General features: G+C 49.9%; 1 protein-coding gene and 1 long non-coding RNA gene across 2 annotated transcripts in view; one reads left to right on the plus strand and one right to left on the minus strand.

Moving 5' to 3' along the window:
* Positions 1 to 6,326, minus strand: part of LOC142929368 (uncharacterized) — a 21,726-nt gene extending 15,400 nt beyond the window's left edge. The window contains exon 1 of the long non-coding RNA XR_012945662.1: positions 6,255 to 6,326. This is a non-coding gene — a long non-coding RNA (uncharacterized LOC142929368). The remainder of the gene's footprint in view (positions 1 to 6,254) is intronic.
* LOC116947452 (MAP kinase-activated protein kinase 2-like) overlaps positions 5,789 to 26,907 on the plus strand; it is a 72,262-nt gene continuing 51,143 nt past the window's right edge. The window contains exon 1 of the mRNA XM_032963208.2: positions 5,789 to 6,760. Coding sequence (XP_032819099.2) covers positions 6,551 to 6,760 — 210 coding nt within the window. The 5' untranslated portion in view covers positions 5,789 to 6,550. The remainder of the gene's footprint in view (positions 6,761 to 26,907) is intronic.

A 26,907-nucleotide genomic window follows, 5' to 3' on the forward strand; every position in this document is an offset into this window, starting at 1 on the left:
CTAACCGCTACACTATCACTCAACAAACACCACCACCACACACCACCACCAACACACACCACCACACACACACACACTACCACACACACTACCACCACACACACAACCACCACCACACACACACAACCACCACCACACACACACACACACCACCACCACACACACCACCACCACACACCACCACCACCACACGCACACTACCACCACACGCACACACCACACACCACCACCACACACCACCACACACACACACCACCAGACACACACACCACCACCACCACCACACGACCCGCAAGGCGTGGGACTTGGGGTGAGTGCGGACAACGAGCGCCTAAACTCAACTTTTCATTTTATTTTACCAGGTAAGGACCCACTGAGCTATGTGGCTCTTATTCTTAAGCGACCTGGCCACAAATGATAACTCAACGAAGTTGCTTATCGTATGGAAATGTATAGCAGCCGAATACTCTAAACGCATATTTGTTGATTCTAAATGTGCAGGGAAAAACCGGAGGACCCGGAGAAAAATCCACGCGACCACAGGGAGAGAGACACACAAACTCCAAATAAACAGCAGCAGGCGTCATGGTAAGGATCGAGCCCACGAACCTCCTGTATACCTGGCGAGGTAGTTAACATCTCCTAACCACCGTGATGATAATGACAGAGAGACACAGAAACTCCAAATATAGAGCAGGCGTCTGGGTCGGGACGAACCTACGACCTCCTGTACACCAGGCGAGGTAGTTAACATCTCCTAGCCACCGTGATGATGATGAGAGAGAGACGCGCAAACTCCAAATATACAGCAGCAGGCGTCAGGGTTAGGATCGGAGCCCACCACCTCCTCCCTGCATACCAGGCGAGGTAGTTAACATCTCTTAAGCCCCCGTGGCGCTTCACCTACAGTCAGGGAAAAAAGTATTTGATCCCCTGCTGATTTTGTACGTTTGCCCACTAACAAAGAAATTATCAGTCTATAATTTTAATGGTAGGTTTATTTGAACAGTGAGAGACAGAATAACAACAACAAAATCCACAAAAACGTATGTCAAAAATGTTATAATTTGATTTGAATTTTAATGAGGGAAATAAGTATTTGACCCCTCTGCAAAACATGACTAAGTACTTGGTGGCAAAACCATTATTGGCAATCACAGAGGTCAGACGTTTCTTGTAGTTGGCCACCAGATTTGCACACATCTCAGGAGAGATTTTGTCCCACTCCTCTTTGCAAATCGTCTCCAAGTCATTAAGGTTTTGAGGCTGACGTTTGGCACCTCGAACCTTCAGCTCCCTCCACAGATTTTCTATGGGATAAAGGTCTGGAGACTGGCTAGGCCACTCCAGGACCTTAATGTGCTTCTTCTTGAGCCACTCCTTTGTTGCCTTGGCAGTGTGTTTTGGGTCATTGTCATGCTGGAATACCCATCCACGACCCATTTTCAATGCCCTGGCTGAGGGAAGGAGGTTCTCACCCAAGATTTGACGGTACATGGCCCCGTCCATCGTCCCTTTGATGCGGTGAAGTTGTCCTGTCCCCTTAGCAGAAAAACACCCCCAAAGCATAATGTTTCCACCTCCATGTTTGACGGTGGGGATGGTGTTGTTGGGGTCATAGGCAGCATTCCTCCTCCTCCAAACACGGCGAGTTGAGTTGATGCCAAAGAGCTCCATTTTGGTCTCATTTGACCACAACACTTTCACCCAGTTATCCTCTTAATCATTCAGATGTTCATTGGCAAACTTCAGACGGGCATGTATATGTGCTTTCTTGAGCAGGGGGACCTTGCGGGCACTGCAGGATTTCAGTCCTTCACGGCGTAGTGTGTTACCAATTGTTTTCTTCGTGACTATGGTCCCAGCTGCCTTGAGATCTTTGACAAGATTATCCCGTGTAGTTCTGGGCTGAGTCCTCACCGTTCTCATGATCATTGCAACTCCAGGAGGTGAGATCTTGCATGGAGCCCCAGGCCGAGGGAGATTGACAGTTCTTTTGTGTTTCTTCCATTTGCGAATAATCGCACGAACTGTTGTCATCTTCTCACCAAGCTACTTGGCAATGATCTTGTAGCCCATTCAAGCCTTGTGTAGGTCTACAATCTTGTCCCTGACATCCTTGGAGAGCTCTTTGGTCTTAGCCATGGTGGAGAGTTTGGAATCTGATTGATTGCTTCTGTGGACAGGTGCCTTTTATACAGGTAACAAGCTGAGATTAGGAGCACTCCCTTTAAGAGTGTGGTCCTAATCTCAGCTCGTTACCTGTATAAAAGACACCTGGGAGCGAGAAATATTTCTGATTGAGAGGGGGTCAAATACTGATTTCCCTCATTAAAATGCTAATCAATTTATAACATTTTTGACATGCATTTTTCTGGATTTTGTTGTTGTTATTCTGTCTCTCACTGTTCAAATAAACCTACCATTAAAATTATAGACTGGTCATTTCTTTGTCAGTGGGCAAACGTACAAAATCAGCAGGGGATCAAATACTTTTTCCCCTCACTGTATGAAGGCTGGCATGGCACACGAACGGGTTTGTGCGGTCCGCAAGCACCGTGCCCGGTCGCCTTTGTCTCCCAATCGCGTTTGTTCACGCGCCGCAACAGCTGCTTCTCTTTAGGTGTTTGAGCTTCGTGCTGCTATACGTGGGGGTGGCCCGGTACACGTTCGGATATTATTGGCAACCGACGTTAGCCGTGGCCGAGAATTGGCATAACACGCACGCACAGACATAATGACTGTGCGTCATCTATATCTCTCTGTGTATGTGCGTCTGTACAATGGCAACCCTCCAAGCAATACCGCAGATTCAGATCAGATTCTCCCCTGCTTTATATTTTCTGCATTGGCCGGTATCGTCTCGTTCGGGTTGACTTGTGTCCTCACGTGCAGACCCCCAGCACACGTGGCTTCTGCAACGAGTGCGCCAGATGGACAGCTGCCGTCAGATGCATCGCCACTCTCTCAAACGAAGACATGCAATTCTTGCGAAGAGCCTACATTTAAACATCGGCCGTCGTTCGACATACATTGGCGGTGACGTCACCGCAATTATTGTGCCAGGCTAGGTGCACTTTGAGGCCATGCGTGTGCAAAGACAAACATCCCCCAAAGAGACTCTTAACAGATTGTTGGCTCAAGGTTTGTTAGCGAGCACCTGGTAGAGGCTGGCACGGCACACGACGGGGTGGGTGGCCAGCACCATGCCCGGCCGCCTTTGTCTCCCCAGTGGCGATGTTTACACATTGTACCAGCTACTGTATTCATTTTAGGCTGAGTCGATGTAGGGGAGGTCCAGGACTGTTTCAGATAATCGTCGCTGGTATTGGCCGTGAGCGGGAATCGAACTCGGGTCGTCTGCAGTCCGAAGTGCAGCGCGCTAACCACTGCGCGACCGATCCCCACTGCACTACCGCCACACACGTGTAAGCAACACACGTGTACATACACACACTCACACACACACGTGTGTGTGAGTGTGTGTATGCAACGCTCAGGGGCCCCCTATCTCGCTCATCTGTCGCTGAACACAGTCACGCAATGAAGTCACCAGCCCGCAGCCCGGCACACACGTCAGCTACGGTAATGCGAGCACGACGCAGCTCAGCCTTGCTCATGCATACACACATCACACTCTACACATATAGAAAGACACAGATCCCCCGTATAGCCCTCACAGACTTTTGGGGCAAGTGCTGTTAACGAGCAGCACCTCTGAAGGCCGGCACGGCACACGAGGGCGTGCAGATGTTTACAGTCTAGCAACAGCGGCGATGTTTACACACCACACCAGGTACTCATTTGAGGCTGAGCCGACCTAGGGGAGGCCCAGGATCGGTTCAGAAAATCGTCACTGGTGTTGCTGGTAGCACCCTGCGCTACCACTACACTACAGCCCTCCAGCACACGCATACATTACACACACATACATTACACATACAGTACACTATATGTATGCACCACACGCATATCTTAAATCACAGCCGCGTCCCCCCGTGTCACCATTCACAACCTGCTCGTCTGCTCCTGCTGCTGCCATTGTATTGCCAGCAGCAGCATCATCAGCAGCAGCAGTTGCAAGAGTCACGTAGCACGCGTAGGCCTTCCCAGCGGTGGTGTATAGCTTCCCTGATGTGTATACACGGACGCGGAGCGAAACGTCGGACACGCGTATTACATCTGCCCGACGTTGCGTTCCACGTGCTTCTCGACGACGAACCGAAACAACTTCTAGGGCGTGAAGCGAAACGTCGGACATGATGCCGAACAGCCCGCGATTCAACCCGAACACACGCGTAACAGAGCCAGCGATTCGTGAAGGGTTTCTCGCCTGTCACTCAGTATCTACTGATAGAGTAACTATCCATGCGCCAATTTAAAGACTTGCTCATCAGGAAACATTTTTTTAAATGCAATTCTCACCGGACCGCTTTGGTGTAAAGCGCAAGTCCCCAACTCTCATGCCACTCCATGTGACCATGCAACCCATGCAACCCATGCAACCCATGCAATCCCCATGCAACCCATGCAACGGGCCGCAGAGTAACGGTCACTCCAGGCTGCGTCCCTTCAACGGACGAGGAGCAATCGCCAAACGTCGCCAACTCTCTCCCCTGGAGCCCTCTCGTCGTGGCTAGCGCGACCTCCTCCACGTTAACAATCAGCTCCCGAACATCATACGCAAAAAAATGAAATCTACCGGCATAAGGGCAATTGGCCGAAACGTCGCCTGTTAAAAAATGTTGTTTTTTTCTCTTTAAGGCCACATGCAATGTTATTGTACCGGTGCGCGAAGCGTTGTTTGTGTTGTTCCATCGCGAGAGCCGCGCGCGTTCGAGTCACGACTCGAGGCGCGCGCTCGCGCAGCGAATTCGCGATGAGTCCACGCGAGCGCCGCGCGCGGCTTACGTAACGGAATGGACGCCCGCGATAACGCAGCCAGCCAGCCAGCCAGCATCATCACCACCACGATCATAGCCAGCGATGATGGGCACAGCCAGCAGATTCAGAGATGGGCAGACGAGGAAGACACTCTGTGGTGATGGCGCTTGACTGCTGATTGACTGTAGCCGGGAGAGCGATGTGTTGTGTACGCGGAGGACTGCACTGCGATGTGTATGCGTGTGCACTCTTTGTTTACCCAGGCCTATGCATTGTGTAGTTCACGCTCGTTTGTTAGTGCGCGCAGGGCGGTGTGGAAGCACGTCAGCAATGGTGAGACAAAGGCGGTCGGGCGTGGCGTTGGTCACCCACTTCCTCGTGTGCCGTGACCGGCCTTAATAGGTGCTCGCTAACAGCACTTGCCCCTACCGTGTGTACAAAAGCTACACAGGGGAAATGTCTTTATAATGTATACAGCATGGCTTTCTTTTCGTCCGGAGAGCGGTGGTGCAATGGTCAGCGCACTGCGATACCAAGCCAGCGGTCGCAGTTCCATTCCCGACCACGGCGAACATCAGCGGTGACTGATTATCTCAACCGGTTTTGGGCTCCCCCCCACCCCTAGGTCGACTCATCCTGAACTGAACACCCAACAGACGGGGGATGGGGTGGGTGGGTTTGTATTTGTGTCGGAAGAAGCGTGGAAGATTCGTGGTTGGGTTAATGGGGTTGGCCTAGAGGAGCGGGGGGGGGGAGTGATGTGTGGAGGGGGGTGAGCGAGAGAGGAGAGATTCGTTGGAACGTGGATGGGGAGAGAGGCACGGGGAGAGAGAGAGGGGGGGGGGAGAGACGGAGAGAGTGGGGAGGTGGGTGGGTATTCGAGAGGGGTTGAGCAATCAGCTGATTATACCGCTCTTACGCTATTGGGCGACTCCCGGCTGTGCGTGCGTGTGTCTGTGCGTGTGTGTGCGTGCGTGTGTCTGTGCGTGTGTGTGTCTGCGCGTGTGTGTGCGTGCGTGTGTCTGCGCGTGTGTGTGCGAGCGGTGGCGCAGCGGTTAGCACGCTGCGCTACGGACGCTGGACGACCCGAGTTCGATCCCAGATCGCGGCCAACGCCGATGACGATTATCAGAACCGGTGCCGGGCCTACCCTAGGTCGACTCAGCCTCCAATGAGTACCTGGTGCGGCGTGTAAACATCGTCACTGGGGAGACAAAGGCGGCCGGGCGTGGTGCTGGCCATCCACTGCCCCCTCGTGCGCCTTTTCGGCCATCATAGGTGCTCGCTAACAGCACTTGCCCCAACAGTCCGTGCAGGCTATACGGGGGACCTCTGTCTTTGTGTGCTGTGCGCGTGTCGTCACGACTCACGCTGAAGAGAAGTTGCTCTCCATCGAGAATCTAAACCCGGGCACAGTTGGTGGCTGTTCGCGTCCAGCGTCAAGCGCGCACCCCCCCCACCCACCTCTCTTCCTCCCCCACCGCCCCCCTCCGCCCCTGGCTGCCCGGATCCTGGATCAGCCCAGCACTTGTCACTTGCCGAGGGAGTGAAGAGAGACGGAGAGACACACGGAGCGAGAGAGGGAGAGAGAGAGACTGCTGGGCTTAGGTCGGGATATGCGCTGCGTGCGCGCGATTCTGTGCGCCCTCGTCTCGTCTCATCAGCGATGTGGACCAACGTCAATCAAAACGTCCAGGGCATAGGCGCTCAACAGCAGCAACAGCAGCAGCAGTGTCAACCGAGACCAGCTCTGCAGACCAAGAGACACGCGCTCACTGATGACTATCAGGTCACTGGACAAGTCTTGGGGCTCGGAGTGAACGGGAAGGTCCTGGAGTGCACAAGCAAGGGGACGGGGCACAAATACGCGGTGAAGGTGAGTTGGGGATGGCTCTCGGCTTTGGGGGTCACACGGGGGGAACGGCGAGAGGCTTTGCTTTCGTGGAGACACTCGCCGATCAACATAATGGGTTCTGTAGCTAGGGGGGTGGTGGCTAAGAGTTTTGAAGGATGCTGAGTGTCAATCTGTATTGAGTTACTTGGACGGTGGTGGTGGTCGCGGTGAAGATGGGATCATTGGGGTAAAGGCAAGACAGACAAAATCGATTAATTAGGGGAGGGGGTGGGATTGTGTGCGCGAGTGTGCCACCACCATTATCACCACCATCATTAACCACCGTCACCATCACGTTACATCACCACCACCACCATCACACGTAACATCATCACACATAACATGGTCATCGCCACGTACCATGCAGTGATGACGTAGCCAACCGATTAGCACCGCTGGCTACGTACGGTGCGAAAGAAGTTCAACACATACCAGGGTCACCATCATCACCATCGCACACAATCATCAACGTCACTATCAGACACGCTCAACCAACATCGCCACTGTCGTCATCACACCATCGCCAGCGTCTCTCCCATCACGCACGATCACCACCATCGCCAACCATCACACATCACAACATCGTCATTATACTCGCACGCTTGCACGGACCGCGTCTCGCGATGTCCGTGGGTGGTTCACGCGTGGCCGAGTCCCGCTCTGCGTGATCGCCCAGCGGCCTTAAAAACCTCTCCCGTTCGCTTCCGCTGCCGCACAGCCGCTGCACGACCCCGCCGGAGTACACGCGCACGCCGCTGCTGCTGCTGCACGATCCTGCAGAGGCAACAGCAGCAACAGATCCCCCGTGTAGCATCAACAGGGCTGCATGCAGACGAGCGCTGATAGCGAGTAGCACCTATGAAGGACGGCGCGGCACACGAGGGGGTGGGGTGGTCAGCACCACGCCCGGCCGCATTTGTCTCCCCAGTAGCGATGTTTACACACCGGGTACTCATTTGAGGCTGAGTCGACCTAGGGGAGGCCCAGAACCGATTCAGATAATCGTCACCGGTGTTGACCGCGAGCGGGAATCGATCTCGGGTCGCCGGGTTCGTAGCGCAAGCGCGCTGACAGTTGTAACACAGCGCTCACCGATGCACCCACTGCTGCACTCTCATGCATTCACTGCTGCACAAAAACAGCATACACTGCTGCACACTCACTGCTGCACACAACTATGCGCACACACAGAGACAGGCGACGCTAACAACCACAGCTTCACAACTGCTGCACAAGGCACGCACTGCTGCGAACGCTGCTGCACGAATTACACACTTGCATCCACCACACACTCCACCCACCACGCACTGCACGTGCTGCAAACTACACACACACACTGCAGTCGTTACACATACCGCCCCGACAACCATTGCTCTCACCTTGCAGCACGAAGCCCCTCTCCCGCTAATAATTTACCTTAATAGGTGCTCGCAAACAGCACTCGAAGGCATATGAAAGTGTACTTGTGTATGTTATTACAAGATTTTTCACGTGGACACCTGCGTGTCTGCGTTTGTGTCGGGTTCCCTAGTTAAGGTTACTCTCAGTATGGCAAAATGGTATTCTCTGTGATTCATTCTTACCCCAGATCTCCCTCGCATAACAGGGAGACAGGAAGCCTCTGTGGGCTCTAAACGTAGTGTTTTTTTTCTAGGAGGCTATATATCCACCGACACATATACAGTGAGGGAAAAAAGTATTTGATCCCCTGCTGATTTTGTACGTTTGCCCACTGACAAAGAAATTATCAGTCTATAATTTTAATGGTAGGTTTATTTGAACAGTGAGAGACAGAATAACAACAAAAAGATCCAGAAAAACGCATGTCAAAAATGTTAGAAATGTATTTGCATTTTAATGAGGGAAATAAATATTTGACCCCCTCTCAATCAGAGATATTTCTGGCTCCCAGGTGTCTTTTATACAGGTAACGAGCTGAGATTAGGAGCACACTCTTAAAGGGAGTTCTTCTAATATCAGCTTGTTACCTGTATAAAAGACACCTGTCCACAGAAGCAATCACACAATCAGATTCCAAACTCTCCACCATGGCCAAGACCAAAGAGCTCTCCAAGGATGTCAGGGACAAGATTGTAGACCTACACAAGGCTGGAATGGACTACAAGACCATTGCCAAGCAGCTTGGTGAGAAGGTGACAACAGTTGGTGCGATTATTCGCAAATGGAAGAAACACAAAAGAACTGTCAATCTTCCTCGGCCTGGAGCTCCATGCAAGATCTCACCTCGTGGAGTTGCAATGATCATGAGAACGGTGAGGAATCAGCCCAAAACTACACGGAAGGATCTTGGCAACGATCTCAAGGCAGCTTGGACCATAGTCACGAAGAAAACAATTGGTAACACACTACGCCGTGAAGGACTGAAATTCTGCAGCGCCCGCAAGGTCCCCCTGCTAAAGAAAGCACATATACATGCCGGTCTGAAGTTTGCCAATTAACATCTGAATGATTCAGAGGACAACTGGGTGAAAGTGTTGTGGACAGATGAGACCAAAATGGAGCTCTTTGGCATCAACTTAACTCGCCGTGTTTGGAGAGGAGGAATGCTGCCTATGACCCCAAAAACACCATCCCCACCGTCAAACATGGAGGTGGAAACATTATGCTTTGGGGGTGTTTTTCTGCTAAGGGGACAAGACAACTTCACCGCATCAAAGGGACGATGGACGGGGCCATGTACCGTCGAATCTTGGGTGAGAACCTCCTTCCCTCAGCCAGGGCATTGAAAATGGGTCGTGGATGGGTATTCAAGCATGTCAATGACCCAAAACACACGGCCAAGGCAACAAAGGAGTGGCTCAAGAAGAACAAATTAAGGTCCTGGAGTGGCCTAGCATGTCTCCAGACCTTAATCCCATAGAAAATATGTGGAGGGAGCTGAAGGTTCGAGTTGCCAAACGTCAGCCTCGAAACCTTAATGACTTGGAGAAGATCTGCAAAGAGGAGTAGGACAAAATCCCTCCTGAGATGTGTGCAAACCTGGTGGCCAACTACAAGAAACGTCTGACCTCTGTGATTGCCAACAAGGGTTTTGCCACCAAGTATCAAGTCATGTTTTGCAGAGGGGTCAAATACTTATTTCCCTCATTAAAATGCAAATCAATTTATAACATTTTTGAGATGCGTTTTTCTGGATCTTTTTGTTGTTATTCTGTCTCTCACTGTTCAAATAGACCTACGATTAAAATTATAGACTGATAATTTCTTTGTCAGTGGGCAAACGTACAAAATCAGCAAGAAATCAAATACTTTTTTTCCCTCACTGTAGATAACGAATTACCATCCAACCTTACCTACCTACATACCTACTACGTCACAACCCAGCTACCTCCACAAACCACCCTGCCAATCACCCACACAGCCACTCACCCAACCTACGAACCGCCCATCCAGCCACCCACCCACCCACCTACCCACATACTGACCTATTGACCTACTAAGCCATCCACCCGCTGATCTACCCACCCACATACCCATCCACCCACGTAACCATCCACACAGCCACCTACACCACCTTTGGTTTCAATAACAAAAAACCCCTAATCGATTTCGTCAATAACACGGCCTTAAAAATACAATTACACAACGGGTGACGTTTCGGACAATGGCCCTTCTTGACGGCGCATAGACGGGCCAGGCCTCTCTATGGGGCTCTGTCGAGAAGAGCCATGAATGGCAGTGTTATTGACGCACGTGTTGTGTCTGTCCTGCGATTTGTGCTTCTTCACTACTGCCATAGCAGCAGCAACAGCATCACCAAGATCATTTGCATTCAGTAGACACCCAGGTCGGATAATGTGTTTTTTTAGGAGGTGGGGGGGGGGGTATCAAATGTGATACCTGGAGCAGAATGACGAGAATCATCACTCACCCCTCACCAATGTTTCCACCTCCTCGTCTCAGCCCCCATTCACTGCTGCGCTGTGTCGGTCCAATTCGAATCCGCAGCAGCAAACCCCGCGTTTGATTTACACCGCTGCCTCCCGCGGCGAGGTAGGATCGCGAAAGAGAGAAATGAGAGAAGCAACGCCCATGGGTCCGAAGCATTGGGGATTCAGCAGCAGAGCATCTGGTCATCATGACGTGACATCTGCAGTCGCAGGTGTTTCATTTGTAGCCTTTTTATTTTATTTTTAGCATTCGTGGTGGTTACCCGACCGGCAGAATGGACGGTACTTCTGCGCCACACACTTCACCAACTCACACTGACCAGTGTGAGTTGGTCACGTAATCCTCCCACCCCCACCCCACCACTCACCATGACATGTACTGCGTAGGGGAGGGCGTCATCCAGCAGCAGTTTGAAAAGATGACAGTGCTGTACGTGTACATCTTGTATGTGTAGATGCATTCATCCAGCAGTGGAATGATCACGGCTTATGAATGACTAGCTGTACCTACCCGGCTTCGCCCGGGACTTGGATCCACCACGCCCGGCCGCCTTTGTCTCCCCGGTGGCGATGTTCACACACCACACCAGTTACTCGTTTGAGGCTGAGTCGACCTAGGGGAGGCCCAGGACCGGTTGAAATAATTGTCACCGGTGGTGGCCATGAGCGGGAATCGAACTTGGGTCGCCGGATTCGTAGCGCGGCGCGTTAACCACTACACTACAATGCGTTACGCTTCCACATGCGCGGGTCACGTGACAGATTTGACATCACAGCTCACTTGCCGTGCAAAAAAAAATCGTTATTGAGCTCCCCCCCCCCCCCCCCCCCAAAAAAAAGTGTATTTTTATAATTTTTGCATGGTGTAAAGTCTGGAAAGTACCCACATGGCAAATTTCAAGTTTGTTGCATGTCGGGAAGTTTCTAAACATTTTGAACAGACACACATAATCACAACTTTGCCTTTTATATATATGGAGATGAAGTTGCTGAACACAGTCCCTCAAGGTTTATCATGCAAAGTGTGCAGCAATGAAAGAGTGCTCGTGGTATGACCGTATAGCAAATTGCAGCTGCGTTCAAGTCGAGATTATTTATTCACGGCGACATTTAGGAAGTGGTATTTCTAAAATCGGGTTTGGTAAATAAAGTCGTAAAACTGAATCGGAGAAATAATTCGCCGTTTTAGACTTGCTGGTGACAATCTCATTACGACGTCCAACACTATCGAACTGCGTGGACATGATGAAATAACTCGACAGCAAAGTTTAACGGTGCAGCAGGGACGTGCGGTCAGGGGAGGCAGTGGAGGCAGAGCCTCACCTGTCATACTCCAATGAAAATAGCTGTTACTAAAAGTAAACAAAAATAATAATCAAATCAAATAAATATTAAGATTTTTCCACTGATCTGTGTTGTCATTTCTGTACGATCCCAATCATTTTTGTAGTCAAAATCGCCAAATTTGCGGAGCTCCGCTGCAAATACAGGAAGAGACGAGAGGTGAGGCAGCGACGAGCTCAGCCTCCCCTCTGATTGCGCAACCCTTCAGTAACTGGATGGAGCGCGGGCAATAAGCGAGTGCCTGTTACTATCTCAGTATGTCACCAATGTAATGTTTGTAGACTCCTTCGTTTCATGTCCTCGCCTTCCATACACCAGGTAACTTATTATACCTATGTGCATAAAGATATTTAGGATCGCTGGTCTCGTCATGAAACTGCAATAAAAAATCCCCAGGGGAGGCAGCTATCACATCTGCCTCACTGAGGGGGACGTGTCTAACACGCCCCCTTAAGTGAGGACACGCCTCCTCAGTGAGGCCACGCCCCCCTCAGTGTGTGAATCTGGCTCTGACACGAGCCAGTGCCTCTCCAGCCATTGACCGCACCGCAAGTCACTGCTGTCCAGTCCAGCCGATGAGAATTGACACATTTTGTGAATGGAGCGAGGTTGTACAAACTTGTGTTCACATCGTCGCAGGGCCGTGAGAGGTCACGACAAACGTTCGTGTATGGGGCCTTCTTCACCCAGCAGTGGATCGAGTATGCCAGGCGATGGTAGGAACTTGGTGAATGAAAGAAAAAACGATGGGAATTCCAAAGTCGAGCAGTGCCAGGAGAGTAGATCGGAGAGGAATGGGTAAGTGGCATTAACACGGACGACAGGAAGCAACATTTGCGAAACTAGGTAACAGCAATACGATAACCATAATGAGAATATTCCATCCCTTTGTCAGTCCCCTTCTGGATGGAGGTAGTTGTTTGACTACACTCAGTGCCGGATTAAGCTAATGCGGGTCCTGTAGCATATGTTATAAAGGGGCCCTAAAATAAACAAAAAACATGAATATTAAAACACACGAATGTTTTACTTGCATAGTAAAGTCATTGTATTTTTTCATTTGCTATAAAGCCAGATAATACGACAAATCGCTAACATTAAACACCCAGTCGTTCATAAAAGTTGACAGCGGTATAGTACTATAGTAATAGAGCAAGTGCAGAATCACTGAACCGGAATTGATAGCTTGAAAGCATTCAGCGCGGGGCCCTTGAAAGTGCGGGGCCCGTAGCACATGTAGCTACTTTTGCTACGAGGATAATTCGGCATTGGCTACACTGTGCTTCAGCATACTTCACCGGGCTGGTCAGTGCAGATTGGGGCGGAGGCAGGAGGTTGAGCAGTCGCCCGTTCACTGACGTCCCTTAGCCTTGGCCAGGAATCGAACTCGTGCCGTCAGGCGCATGGCGCGGTGCAACAAATCACCGCGCCATCCTGCTGCCACCCCTGTACATTGCCAAGTGTCGTGGCTTTTTCCACCTTCGCGTTCCTCGGCGATGGCATCCACACAGAGCGGCGGTATTACTCAGAAGCACAACGCAGCAACAGTGGCGCTGATGACAGGGACGACGTTCACTTCTCTGCCGTCGTTCATTCACATTTCCGCTGCATGAACATTCTGCCGATGAACACGTGGGCCCCGTACATTTGACGAGGCATTACACTTGCGCGGCACTGTTAGGTGATTATTTTTGGGTTTACGAAAAAAAAAGGTAACGTGTATTTTTTTTTATAAGGTTACACTGCTGCAAGTTTTGGTTAACATTACCTTTCGCGTGTTTGTCGTTGTATCGGTGTCGTTGTCACGTGACGTGCACGACAGAATTTGTCGTGCACGTCACGAAGGGAGGGATGACCCGTCCGGTGCAGCTGCGAAGGGCATCAATTGCCCGTGCAGATAAAATTGATTAACGGAGCACTTAATGCATATTCAAGAGGCATTCACTAATAAATATATCGCTTTATATGGCGTAGTAAATCAGTGGTAAACCATGGCGGCACCGGGGGGTAAGGCAGCCAGAACCGGGTGCATAACGCCACAGGATTGGTGATGTAGACTGCATATGATGTAATTTAGGTTGTGTAGAGTAATGGCATGTCACACAATCTGATTTATGTCGCATTACTTTAATCACAGTGTTAATTAATGACTCGACGGCTGCCCCTTTAACATTGCTGCGCCTAAAACCAATGTGTATAGAAACATCTTGGCTCAGCAGTATAATATATATTTTGCAATATTATTACCCTTCAATGTCCATTTCTTAAATTACCAGTGTGTGTGTACATAGACGACTGACGTGGTAACAATACCACCACTATTTTATCACGGTAGCATGCTTTAGTATGAGATAATATAAGATAATTCTTATACTAATGAGATCATTCTCATATTAAAGAAAAAATACCGTGTAACTATATCATGCTTAAACTGTACATATACTTTAAATATACAGCGTCGTAAAAGAATATGAATACAGTACAACAATCTGGTCTTGACCTTTGACCCTATTGACTGGAGGCGTGAAATATGGGCCGTCAGCTTTATGAGCACCCTCCCACCCCCCCGTATGAACCCCCAGAAACATTAATGAGATTCCCTCTTTATCCAGCTGCCAAGGTATAAAAACATGGAAGAGAGTATTTACACGCCAGCAATGTCCACCTGCAGTGCCCACCTATGTTTGCAGATGCCTGTGAGCTTACCGTGCGGATGACACAGCATCGTGCCTCTAAAAATACTTCACCATCACCACCACCACCATCATCATCATCACCGCTACCACTGCCTCATAGCAAGACTGCTTGTCCAGGTTTGTAAGTAGCGGAAAGGAAGCTGATATTTTGCGGGAGGAGTCCTTAAGCAATGAAGAACAACTAAGTAACTTTATTGATTTTCCCAGGCCCACTGAGCTACCATGGAGCTCTCTTTCAGAAGCGACCACCTGGCTGTTACAAATGATAGCTCAAGGAAGTGGCTTGTCACGTGCACATTTTATTTCAGCCGTTGATTATAAACGTTGAGGGAAAAACTGGAGGACCCGGAGAAAAATCCACTCGACCACGGGGAGAACTTACAAACTCCAAATACACATCATACACCTCCTTTGCCAGTACCAAAATATGAGAATAGGTTTTCCCCTTTTTTCTGGCAACAAAACAGGTGTTAAGATGTTAAAACACCAAACTGAAACCTTTTATAAGGAATCATGCCTGCATTAACCACAATACTTGTGGTCAGAATGCCAACAAAAAAACACACTCTGAGTAATGAGAGCTCCGGGTGAGCATCTACATCATTGGACCTCCTTTGCCAGTACCAATACACAGTAGGCGACAGGGTTGGAATCGAACCCATGACTTCCTCTACACCAAGTAGTTAACATCTCGCCACCGTGGCGCCCCATCATGATCATGGTCATTATCAGCCATTGTCTATGCACTGCTGGATGAAGGCCTCCCCTCACCAGTGCCATCTCTCACGACCTTCCCAATTAAAAATGGAACTTCTGGGAAAACCGCGTTGCCGTTGGACTTAGTGTGGCTCTCCTGGATATAAACAAGTGAAATAAATAAGTATAATTACCACAGGGGCCACCACGAAGAGCAAACCGTCACACGAGTGTCGTGACAGCCGGGACTCTATTGCCAATCGAAGGGAAATAGACAAAATACCTCGGGAGAGTCGGTGTGCCAGGTCTCCCCTTCGGGGTTGTAAATATTTAAAGTCGTTGACGGTGTTGAGGGAAGCCTCCTGAATACTATGGATCAGGGGGTTAAAATCAATGGGTCTTCTCTTTCTGAGAGCTTCTGCAGGAACAGAATTCAGGAACTGAAAACACTTTCTGATATTAGCCACGGCCTGAATTCCAACTCTGGTTGCCGCTCCACCACTTCAAACTTACCTTAGAAAAAAAAACCCCCCTTCAATCTTGATTTGTACGAATCTAATGACCCTCCATCAGAACACAAACTGGGTCGGTCCTTGAACAGAAGTCGGACAAAGTGTAGACAATCTGGCGATTGGGACGGATGTGCTGTGTCCGGTTGGCTGCATATAAGGACAGGAAGGAAACTCAATGGGAAGGAATGGCGACAGTGGGGGGAGGACGGGGGGCGGCGGTGGGAATGGATTTGTTAATTTATTTCTTTTCTCTCAAGGCCATATTTGACTCCAGCGTGGGCCCTCTGAGAGACCCACAGGTGAGGGATTCCAGGTTTTTTCTTTGGCCCTTGCTCAAACATTGTCGCTGGCTGTTATTTAAATGCCAGCGCGCATTCCTCGGAACAGTGAGGGCTCATTTTGTTTGTTTAATTTTGAGGCCGCAGGATATTCGTTGAGTTGTGGCGTTGGCGGACCACCGAGAGAGCGGCGTCGCGGTGTTGTTTTGCCCCGTCTGTCAGTGGAAATAATACAAATGCGCATGATCATCATCATCTACAAGAGGAAGCATGGGGGGGGGGGGGGGGGAAGATAATTTGAGCTTTTGCGGACCCTTAAATCTACGGCGGGTAAGAGTGAGTCGCAAGGTAGTAGGATCGCGGATGGGAGTGGTTTCTACCGAATACACGATGGGCGGGAGAAAGCGACGTTGCAGAATTAGAGCAACACGGGGCGCTCACGAGAATATAATTTCCCTGCTTTTAATTCAGCATCGACTCCCTGAGCACGCGAACCGTAGGAGCTGCGCTCCGATCCAATCAATCGATGCGCCAATGTCTGCTGGACCGTTGAGGGCAAACTCGGCAACGCTCGAGCACAACACACGCACACGCACGCGCACGCGAGTGAGCGAGCGAGTTGATAAAGCGACGGGGAATCTCCCACGAAAGGCGATGGTTTCCCAGCACGCACGGCTTGCACCGCGCGTTCTGACTCACGGTCCAAGCCGTCGGTCCGCGGTCCCGCGCAGAGGTCCAGCTGGCGCGGTGGCCGCTCGCCAAACGGTGTGCGTGACTTCCCGGTCAGAAATTTTAAAAAAAAATGTTTATTTCTCCTCCGTCGTTTCCCTCCCGATTGCATCGCGATTCCCGTGTGCACGTCGCGTCGGCAGACGAAGTCTCCGCTCGCATTCTCCTCGCATCTCTCGCGGAGCGCCGCGGCCCATTCGCGTGATGCACAACGGCCCACGGAAGCGGATGTTGCTGGTCACCTGCCGGGGGCCGAGACCCCCGGCAGGTGACCTTTCTGGTCTGCGCACAATGGTGGGTGGATTTTGTGCGGTCTTTTGGTGAGCGAGCTGAGGGCCATCAACGCACCGCACGCGAGGGCCCAGTTTAATCACAGGCGTCTGCCTGGATTCGAACTCAGGCTCCTCGGCGGTGCAAGGATCAGCGCTCCGGCCTCTGATCCTACATGGGTGAGACAGTGAGTTGGAGCAGCGTTTCTCGACTCCAATCCTTGCAACCGTCCGGCCAACACCATGGCTACGCTCCACGTGTGATTACCAACCAGCAGGTGAATGCAGCGCGAAGTGGCCTCACTTGCGTATGGATAGAGAATATTGGTGGTCAGCAACATGCGGACACCGTGGGGGGGGGGGGATGGGGAGGCCTGGAGTTGAGAATCATTGCATTAGAGCAGGTTACGAGATCAAATCCCAGTCAGGGGGTTCGAACCACAGACCTCTGGGGTCAATAAAAATGTGCACACCACCATTTTGTGGATATTAAAAGCTATTGTCATTTGCACTCACTCATACCTGCCATAGGAATGTGAAATTACATTTGTTCGGCTCAGGGATACGAGGCAAAGCGCAGGAAATCAGTCGTGTAGAGACAGAGAGAGTGAGAGTTAAGACCGAACCACACTGAGTTTGTCTTCTATGCACCCAGCATAGCGCTGGGTATAACCAAAGAGTACACATCAGGATGCATTCCTTTCATTGACATTGAATCTAAACCGAGATCGTGAAGTGCAGTTGGCCAACAGCTGCGTTAAGATACAAACAAAAACAAACAGGGAGCAAGCGTTTTGTCTCAGCCTCTTCAACCACCGCGCTTTGATGTTGCTGCAATGCGCTCATTGACACAGAGTGCACCATGAGGTATTGATATTGGCATAGTCAGAGTGTTCTTTGGTGAAAACAACAAAATAAACTGCACCTTGTTCATCCCAGCCACTGGACCAGTTGTATCGGCACAGAGTCACGCGATCGCAACGTTCGTTCGCCTTGCACCCTGTGCGGGTCCGTGACCACGGGCGAGACACGCAACGTTGGGGTGGGGTGAGGGCGGTGGTGGGGAGACACGGCTCATTGTTTTTTTTAAATTACCGTACACGCTTTCTTTTAACTCACTCTGTTGTTGTTGTATCCTCAAATTCTTGTAACTCAATGTTAACCCACTTCCCAATGTGGAATCGACTGCAAACTTGGTATACTTATGTCATGCTGATGACAATACTATATCATAGCATAACAATACATATTTTTAAACATTATGTTTTTTTAATGTTATGTTTCGGCTTGGGTCTAATTGTCCACGGTCAACTAACGTTGGCTGTAAATCACCACGTGTCCCTTACGTTACGGCAAGCTTCGGGGCCACTTCCTGGAGTCGTAGAGTTCTCACATTACTAGTACGGTACATTTCATAAAAGCGTGCTTTTAAGAAAGTTGTTTTAAATATTAGTTATTTGTTGTTCATTTTACCAGGCAAGGCCCCACTGATCCACTACGGAGCGCTTTTTCAGAAGGCGATCACAAAATGATGGCTCAACGAAGTGGGCTTATCGTCACCTTCGTTTGGGAGATGTTCAGCAGCCAAAGACTCTAAACGCGTGGCGATGCTGATTCTAAATGTGGAGGGGAAAAACCGGAGGACCCGGAGAAAAATGCACGCGACTACGGGGAGAAAGAGAGAGAGAGAGACATCCATAATAGAGGGTTTTTTGGGTTAGATCGTGTAAATATATAAAAGTGTAGTTAACCCCGCCGCCACCCGACACAGCCAACTCGTAAGGGTTGTCACGTAAACAGAACGTGGCCAGTTCGTCACTAGTACAGCACGCCGGTGTGTTGGAGAGCCAAGCCACAACATTTACAATCTGAGTACGACGTTTCGCCAGCAATTACAACTAGCTTCATCAGGCGACAGCCAGATTTGCGGAGAAGTCCACCTGTTTCGTTCCTTATAAGAGGCGTAGATGTGGTGACCACGCTTCTGCGCTCTTGAGTCAACGCATATTATGCATGCGCATTATGCGGGCCCTTTGATCTTGTCCTTCCTGTCCATTGTGTGTATTATGGATGATATTGGTCGCGAAAGCCTACGTGTTAAACAGAGAGAGAGACACACACGCAAACGCGTCAGGGTCGGGATCGAACCCACGACCTCCTGTATACCAGCCGAGGTAGTTAACATCTCACCACTGCGGTGGAGTCGATGCAAAATAAGTACTTCTGCGGGGAGGTCGACACTGGGTTCGTTCTCGGGGATAGACTCTGTCCCACCAGAGGAATATGGAATGAGCAACTCTCGGCTCTGCGTTATGAACGGGAGATGAGTAGCACCTCAGTGCTCACCTGGGAAGGCACTTTGGTCGGATACCCGCTGGGATTAATGGTTTTGTTTTGTGTGTGTGTGTGTGGTGCGGGCGTCCGTGTTGACACGTTGTGACGCCCAGAGTCGACGCAGCACAACGGATCCTCACACTTCTCGCTTTGTGCTTTGCTCCCCCCCCCCGCGCCATATCGATCGCCGCCTTACGGAACCCGTCAGCAGATATAGAACGAAAAAAACAATAACTTACAGCCCACGGTGAGTTCAACGTTGAACGAAGGCCTCCTCCCCGCGTAAACGTCGGTCGTCGAGGTTGTTTGACCATACTTCAGCGTGCTGGTCAGTGAGGGGGCTGGTGAATTGCGGGTGAACCGCAGACCGGTTCAGATATCACGATCAGAATCTTTACTTCAGACTGGAGACATCTGATGGGCTGTGTAGCTCTTTTAGGTAAACAGGTGGCCCAGGAAAAGCCTCACTGGAGCCTCAACACTCCTTTTCAGGAGGGTCCTGCCACATTCGATGTTTGGCCAATTCCAATGACGTGGTGTTTGGGATCATTCCGGAGTATCGGGAAAAAAACCCACCCAAAAAATCCAGAACTCTTTTGCGACATCATCATCATCATGATTTGGCGTTGCTGGGCAATTCCAAATCAGACTTGCAGCGTGACGAGTCTGTTGGGAAACTTTCCATCTGCCTTAAGCTTTAAAGAGGTGCAGTCTCCGAAAATCCATTGCGTTCTAATACCAAAACATGTTAAATCTTGACTTAAAGCTTTCGTGACTGGAGGAATTCATATTCTTGGGTCTTTTGGTAAAGTCACGTAAATAGGTAAAAAAAGAATAACAAAAAACTACGACGTTTCGATCGCAATGCAAGCTTTAAGTTGTCTTCCTGAAGACGACCGCTTGTGTTGCGATCGAAACGTCGTGGGTTTTTTTTGTAATTTTTTGTAATTGTCTTTGAACCTATCTACGTGAATTTACCGAAAGACCCAATAATATTAATACCAGAACATGTTTTTGGGTTTACGCTCTATAGAGCCACAAGGATGATTCAGCTCATTCTTGTGATGGTCTGCCACGCCAAGCAAGTTTTGTTTAATGTTTATGATTAGGAAACGTGCGGCGATCATGATGTGCGCTAATATTTGATGTTTGGACCGTGACAAATTATATCGATTGTCTCTCCTCTGTTGGATGACGGTCCCCTCCCACGGCTTCACAATTCCTCACGGTCCCGTGATGTGCTTTTAAACAACTTCAAACCACATCTCCAACTCACAACTACATCTCCTTTGTGGTTACGGTTGTGGCGCGGATGGGGGTGGTGATGGTGGTGGGGAATTATTTTAAGAACTTAAGAATCGTTTTGCGCTTTTTAATTGGATGTTTTGTTTGCTTTACATACAGTTGTATATACGAAACGCGTTTTATACGTTCTAAATCATTTTTGCCTCATCGTTCTTTTTTTTTAATTCTCCGTTCGAACTGACAGCACCTCGCATGGCAGATTCATGCCTCGGGAAGGGCGCTGCGGCGTCGTTAGAAATAAAACCGACTCGGCCCCGGTTCGATGCCACACGCTCCCCCTCACTGCTGCACGGTCAGCGGATTTCTCGTGGCTCCGTCTCCGCCACGGTCACACTCTGGGGCCCCGTTCCATCGCCAGACTCATTTGTCGTCAACGTCCTTTCCAGCCAAGACGTGTCCTGCCCGAGTCCCCACTTATTTCCCTTTTTTAAATTCTTTTATTTTATTTTACCAGGGTAAGGCACCATTACTTAGCTATGCAGTTATTTTGCAGAAGCGACCTGGCCACAATTGATAGCTCAACGAAGTGGCTTATCATCATGTGGACATTTAAGGCAGTAGCCAAATGATCTAAAATGAATGTTGATTCTAAGTGGGGGGATCCGGAGGACCCGGAGAAATATACAGCAGGCATCAGGGTCGGGATCGAACCCACGACCTCCTGTATAGCGGGCGAGGTAGTTAACATCTCGCCGCCACAGCGCCAAATCAACGTGGATTCTCTGATCGGCATTCGGTTCTCCAAGGCATGTGATCATATTCCTGTCTCTCAGCGTGATCCCCAGCACGCGTCCATCCCGTGCGTCTTTGCGCACCGTTCACATTTTGTTCTATGTTCTTAACACCATGGTAATAAGGAGACTTTAATGAATGTGCCTTGCACAGCTCATCGCTGCTACCGACAAAATCCGCCGATGAACGTGTTATCTGCGATAACGTATTGAATAGCATACATAATGCATCGATCATTCACATGTAGATATGTACTCTCTCTCTCTCTGTCTCATTACGTTCAACTTGAATCCATACCGTATTCCTGCTGCATTGTCATCGTTTATTTTAGGACAGCTCTCTCGTAGCTGGGGTGGAATGGTGGTGGAGCTGTTGGGGGTGGGGGGGGGGGTTGCACAAGCGAGATCTGTGAACCACCCTGCGATCTGACTTCGATTCCCCGGGGCTGACATCAAGGGGCGAGTGACCGTCCGAGCTGGTCCAGGATGGTTCCCTCCCCAGCCCCCAATGCGCCAAGGACTTAGCGTGCTGCTGCTGTCCGGTCAAACAAGGCCTCCATCTCACAGTAGATTGTTAAAAGGGACCGTAAGTTATTGTTAACGTTTCATGAGTATATTGGTCATTATGTGTTTTACCTCGTAAATTCACAATGCACGTGCCTATTTTTTTTTTTAAACTGTATCCCAAAAGGATGTTTAATGTGTACTTGGTAGCTCTGCTGAACGTGGTAATTGTGCCTCATGTTAATCAACTAGGCTGCAGTGAATGTTTTACTGCATTGCGCAGTAAACGCAGAGGACACTACCGAGATCATAAAATTATAAATGTATGTGCGCGCGTGCGCGTTTGTAGTATTTATATGACCTGCATTCTCTTTATGTGTTTGCCCGCATCATTTTTCTTTCGAGATGGTTTCCTCGTACGGTAGCACAATGTGTATAGCCGGGAGTGTGGGGGGGGGGGGTGTGGAATGGAAATTGTTTATAATTTCCAATTCAAATGCTCCTCATTGAGATGACTGTGTGGCTCACGAGTCCAGAGTGCTGAGCCAGGACAGCTGAGGTCATGGGTTTTGAAATCTTGAGTTTCAGCCATCAATTCGTTAAACCAGAGTTCTTACGTGTGGTGAGTTGATGGTCTCGGCCCGGTCACAAATCTACTGCACGCACACTAAAACACTTAATTTAATTTCGCTGTTCGATTCATTTGGCCGAGTGCCGTGTGACAGACATTTCTTTGGCAGCACTTGTGGGTAAGGTGCAGCGTCACTCTAGTTGAAGGCATCTCAGATGTGGTTTTGTGATATCTCATTCCGCGGGTCGTTCCCTAATACAGGGTGATGCACCGCTCTACTGCGGCAGTTCTGAATGGATGCTTCACCACCACCACCACCATCGTCGTCACCATCATCAACAACATCATCATGAGATTATCTCCGTGCTGAGTCATTGCGTGAGGTCACATTCATGTCACGTGCATCCCCCTTCGTTCCCTGAGAGCATTACGTCACTTCTCATTCAGTCATCCAGTTTCCTCGCTTGGATCCCATTCCATTTACATCTCTAGATTTCATATCCACACGTTATCCTTAATGCCACCGCTGTTGGCTTATCGAGATGCTTGTCTGATTTTTCTGCTCCATACGTCGAGGTCCGAAATGCAGCAGGAGGATGAGAAATGCACCATGAATCAGCATCATGTAATTCCAGAATCAGAGTCAGCCTTGTTTCTGAGAGGGCCTGACCTGAGTTGGAGATCGGGAAAGTACGCTTTAGTAACGGAGGGAACTACGCTCAAGACTCAGCGATCACCGCCTCACTGCCATCTGCGAGTCACAACGCAGCAGGCAGTTAAAGTGGATACCAGAGAGAGAGAGTGGGGATTGCAGACCCAGCCACAGCAGCAGCAGCAGCAGCGATACAGCGGTGATATCCGATGCCTCGGGAATACCGACTCCCGATGCAAGGGAGGCCAAAGTCTTTGGGGACAGACTGCATGTATGTACGTATGTTGAACTTATTTCGCACCGTATGTAGAAAACCACATACCATCGCGTGCGATGCCCTCTCCATCCTCTGATTAGCCACTCGATCTCTCCACTGGCCTCGTTATCCACGGCGCTGTGGGGAAGGAGTCATTGGCACGAAACGTCGCCTCTCTTCGTCCGTTCGTCCGTTTCAGCCCAAACACGCGCACGCAATGGCTACGGGCGGTCGCGTTGCGTTTTTCTGTTATCTGTCAGTTGGATGGCTGGCAGTAATGGCCGGCTCCGTGCGTTATCGGCGTCGCTTGCGTGACGCCGACAGCGGGCGTCTGCAGCTGTGTTTTACGAGAACAGTCCGATTATTTATTATGATTATTATAACTGAGATGAAATCGGCTCCGGGGAGCGGTCGGGAGCTGTGAGCAGCTTTCGAGAGCTCCTGAACGCGGCTCGTGGTTGGCGTCCTGCTCAAGGGATCCGGTCCACGCGATCACTCGAGATCACGCGCGATCACTCGTGACGCGCCGCACGCGATGGCGCTCAGTCGACCCGTGTAGCATGCTGAGCGTTTTGTACGGCATTGCCTTTCCACAACCTAGAGAAACATTTCTGAAACTGCGGAATCTCCCCGAGCCGTCGACTGTTGGGTCACGCTCGCGTTTGCTGCCATTCGTGAGCCAAGAATTGTGGGAATTCCACATTCGCATGGCAGAGATCAGTTTATCTTGAATCGTGTTTGTTTCTCCAAATTATAATGAAATGTTGTTATCGGTGTCGTACTCTGTGACAGAGCATCCATTCCGATCTCTCGCAGAGCAGTGCACCTCTTCGTGTTAGAGAACGGCCAACGGAAGTGGATACAGCAGAGCTCCATCTGACATCCCTTGAAGGGGCCTCTAGACCACGCAGCGGAGGATTGCAATTTCCCCACCCAGCATCGCTGCGTCCATCGCTACGTTGAGTTCAACCGATATTTTAAATTCTCAGATGCTGGAATTTTGCCAAAATTAAGTGCAAAACCAAATCTAACTTGATGGCTCTTTGTTGTGAGTTTAACACGTAGGCGTTCGCGACCAATATCATCCATAATAGAGGTTTTTTGGGGGGGTTAGATCGCGTAAATATATAAATGTGTCATTAAAACCCGCCACAACCCGACACAGCCAACTATTAAGGGTTGTCACGTAAACAGAACGTGCCAATTCGTCACTAGTACAGCAACACCAGTGTGTTGGAGACAACCCTTGCTTTTGGTTTTTGCTGCTGTCGTGCAGTCATTTGTGGCCGGTCTGAGACCATAACAACTCGTGACCACAACTTGTATCAGCTGGTTTAACCACAGGGGCCAGCTGACAACCTGGAGTCGAACCCAGGTTGTTAGCCGTGCCAGCTCGGCGCTGTGACCTCTGGGCCACCCGGCCACCTCTGAATCAAGGCAAGATCTTTCAGCTGCGCTCAAATTATTATCGTTTAAATTCCCCATCGCTTCTACGCCCGATGACAGGCTTCTTGACCATTGCCGACTGCCACTCTAATCATGCAGGCTGAAGCCGTGCCAAGCGCCGAGTGCTGTTTACAATTTTCATTTTTATCACTTTTCCGTGACCGTTTGCAGAGAGTGCTAATTTGTGTTAGGGCGAGCGTGACTAGTGACGGGTTCGCAGCTGCTCTTCCAAGCAATCGGAAACGCCGCGGGGCTCCGCAATTTCCCCCTGACAACGAACAAGTGGCTCTGACGTTCGGACGACCTTGGCAAGTGGCCCGTCCAGACGAGGCCCAATAAGCGGCGCTGCAATAGGTGACCGAAGTTGCGTTCTTGCCGGCGTTGCGCCCGTGACGAGGGATGTTTGTAGGCCGTGAATGAGGCTGCGCATTTGTTTTCAGGCAGGTGACGGTGGTCGCGGACATCGTGAGTTTGAATCAAGTCTCTGAAATATTAGCAATTGCTTTTGAAACGCATTCGATTGGGGTGCTTTCGCTTTAAGGCTGGAGTGTGGTCTGGGACTGTTTCTGTTGTTATTGTTTGCTGCCTTGCCCAAGCTTGATTACATCGGACTTATATAATGTATTATTTATTTATAATTTGTGACCTGCTTACCATTTTCTCTATTTTGAGCTCCTATCGTTGTTGTTGTTGTATTGTTTGCTGTTAAAAATTGCTGACCTCGTGCCTATACTGGACACGTCATTGGCATCTTCAGCCACGCCACACTGGGCGTGGCTGATGAACAGCACATCAGAATTGGAATCTTGATTTGTACTGGAGGAATCCGAGAAGCCACAAAGATTTTTCTCACAGATGTCCGGCAAAAAAACACGGGGCCTCATTGACCGCTGGGGTCTATCCAGGTCCGTGACCTAGGAAATACCGGGTGCTTCAAAACAATGTTAACACTTACATGGGACTATCGTTTTTAATGGGAAGAAAGAACGGATAATAATACACTGTAATATGATAACAAATGTATGTTAATAGCTTCAAAAGGTCAACGAGTCTCCACTTGTTCGCAATCGTTGTCAACGCGTGCCTAGAATCTTCTCCAGGTCGTCTCCAGAGCCCGGAGGCTGCACATTTCCTGTGGCATTATTGCAAATTCTCCGAAATGTTAACATTTTTTTGAAGCACCCTGTTTTACTTTGGCATTGACATGAGACTCACAGCCCATGAAGAGGAGGGAGCAGGGTGACGGTTGACACACGTGGGGATGCGTCACTACAGAGAAAGAGAGGGGTGGGCTGCCCGTTCATGGTTTTTGGTGAGGCATCAACTCGGCCCATCGTGCCATCAAATTTTGGGCTGCTGGTAACCGAACGGAGACGGCCGCGCCGCATCATCGCGCGGCGCTTTCGGATGCGCTTCTGCGGCCGTCTGGAACGCTCCTCCTTCCGATGTGAGGAAGCCGCTGGAACGGTGCACTCCCAAAGCATTTCGGTTGAAAACTCATTTCTTTAAAACTGCTTTTTGTGTTCAGTCTGTTGTCCTTCCCCCTGCACCTCCGATTAGCAAGGTTGTCTGCGTACGGTGGGAAAGGAGTTCAACGTACGTACGTGCTACCAAGGTGGTTTCAAACGAGTGCTGCCCTGCTTTGTTGGACGTAAATAGTTGCCGTCCTAATCAGAGACCTGTCCCTGGTGGAGGTCACCCGGATGGCTCAGAGCACTGAGCTGGCACTGCTAAGATTGTACGTTTAAATTTGGACTTAAGCCACCTGCGATTAACGCTGGATTCTCACGTGCAAGTGAGTCCATGCTCTCAGCCAGCTGACCGTGACCTGCACACACACAAAAAACCGCTCTCATGTTAAGTTCATTTTGTTCCCCACTTCATTGGGGTGTTTT

The sequence above is a fragment of the Petromyzon marinus genome, chromosome 30 (assembly GCF_048934315.1).
Source record: "Petromyzon marinus isolate PM22_M1 ecotype Great Lakes invasive population chromosome 30, UKy_Petmar_22M1.pri1.0, whole genome shotgun sequence".
Taxonomy (NCBI): Eukaryota; Metazoa; Chordata; class Hyperoartia; order Petromyzontiformes; family Petromyzontidae; genus Petromyzon; species Petromyzon marinus.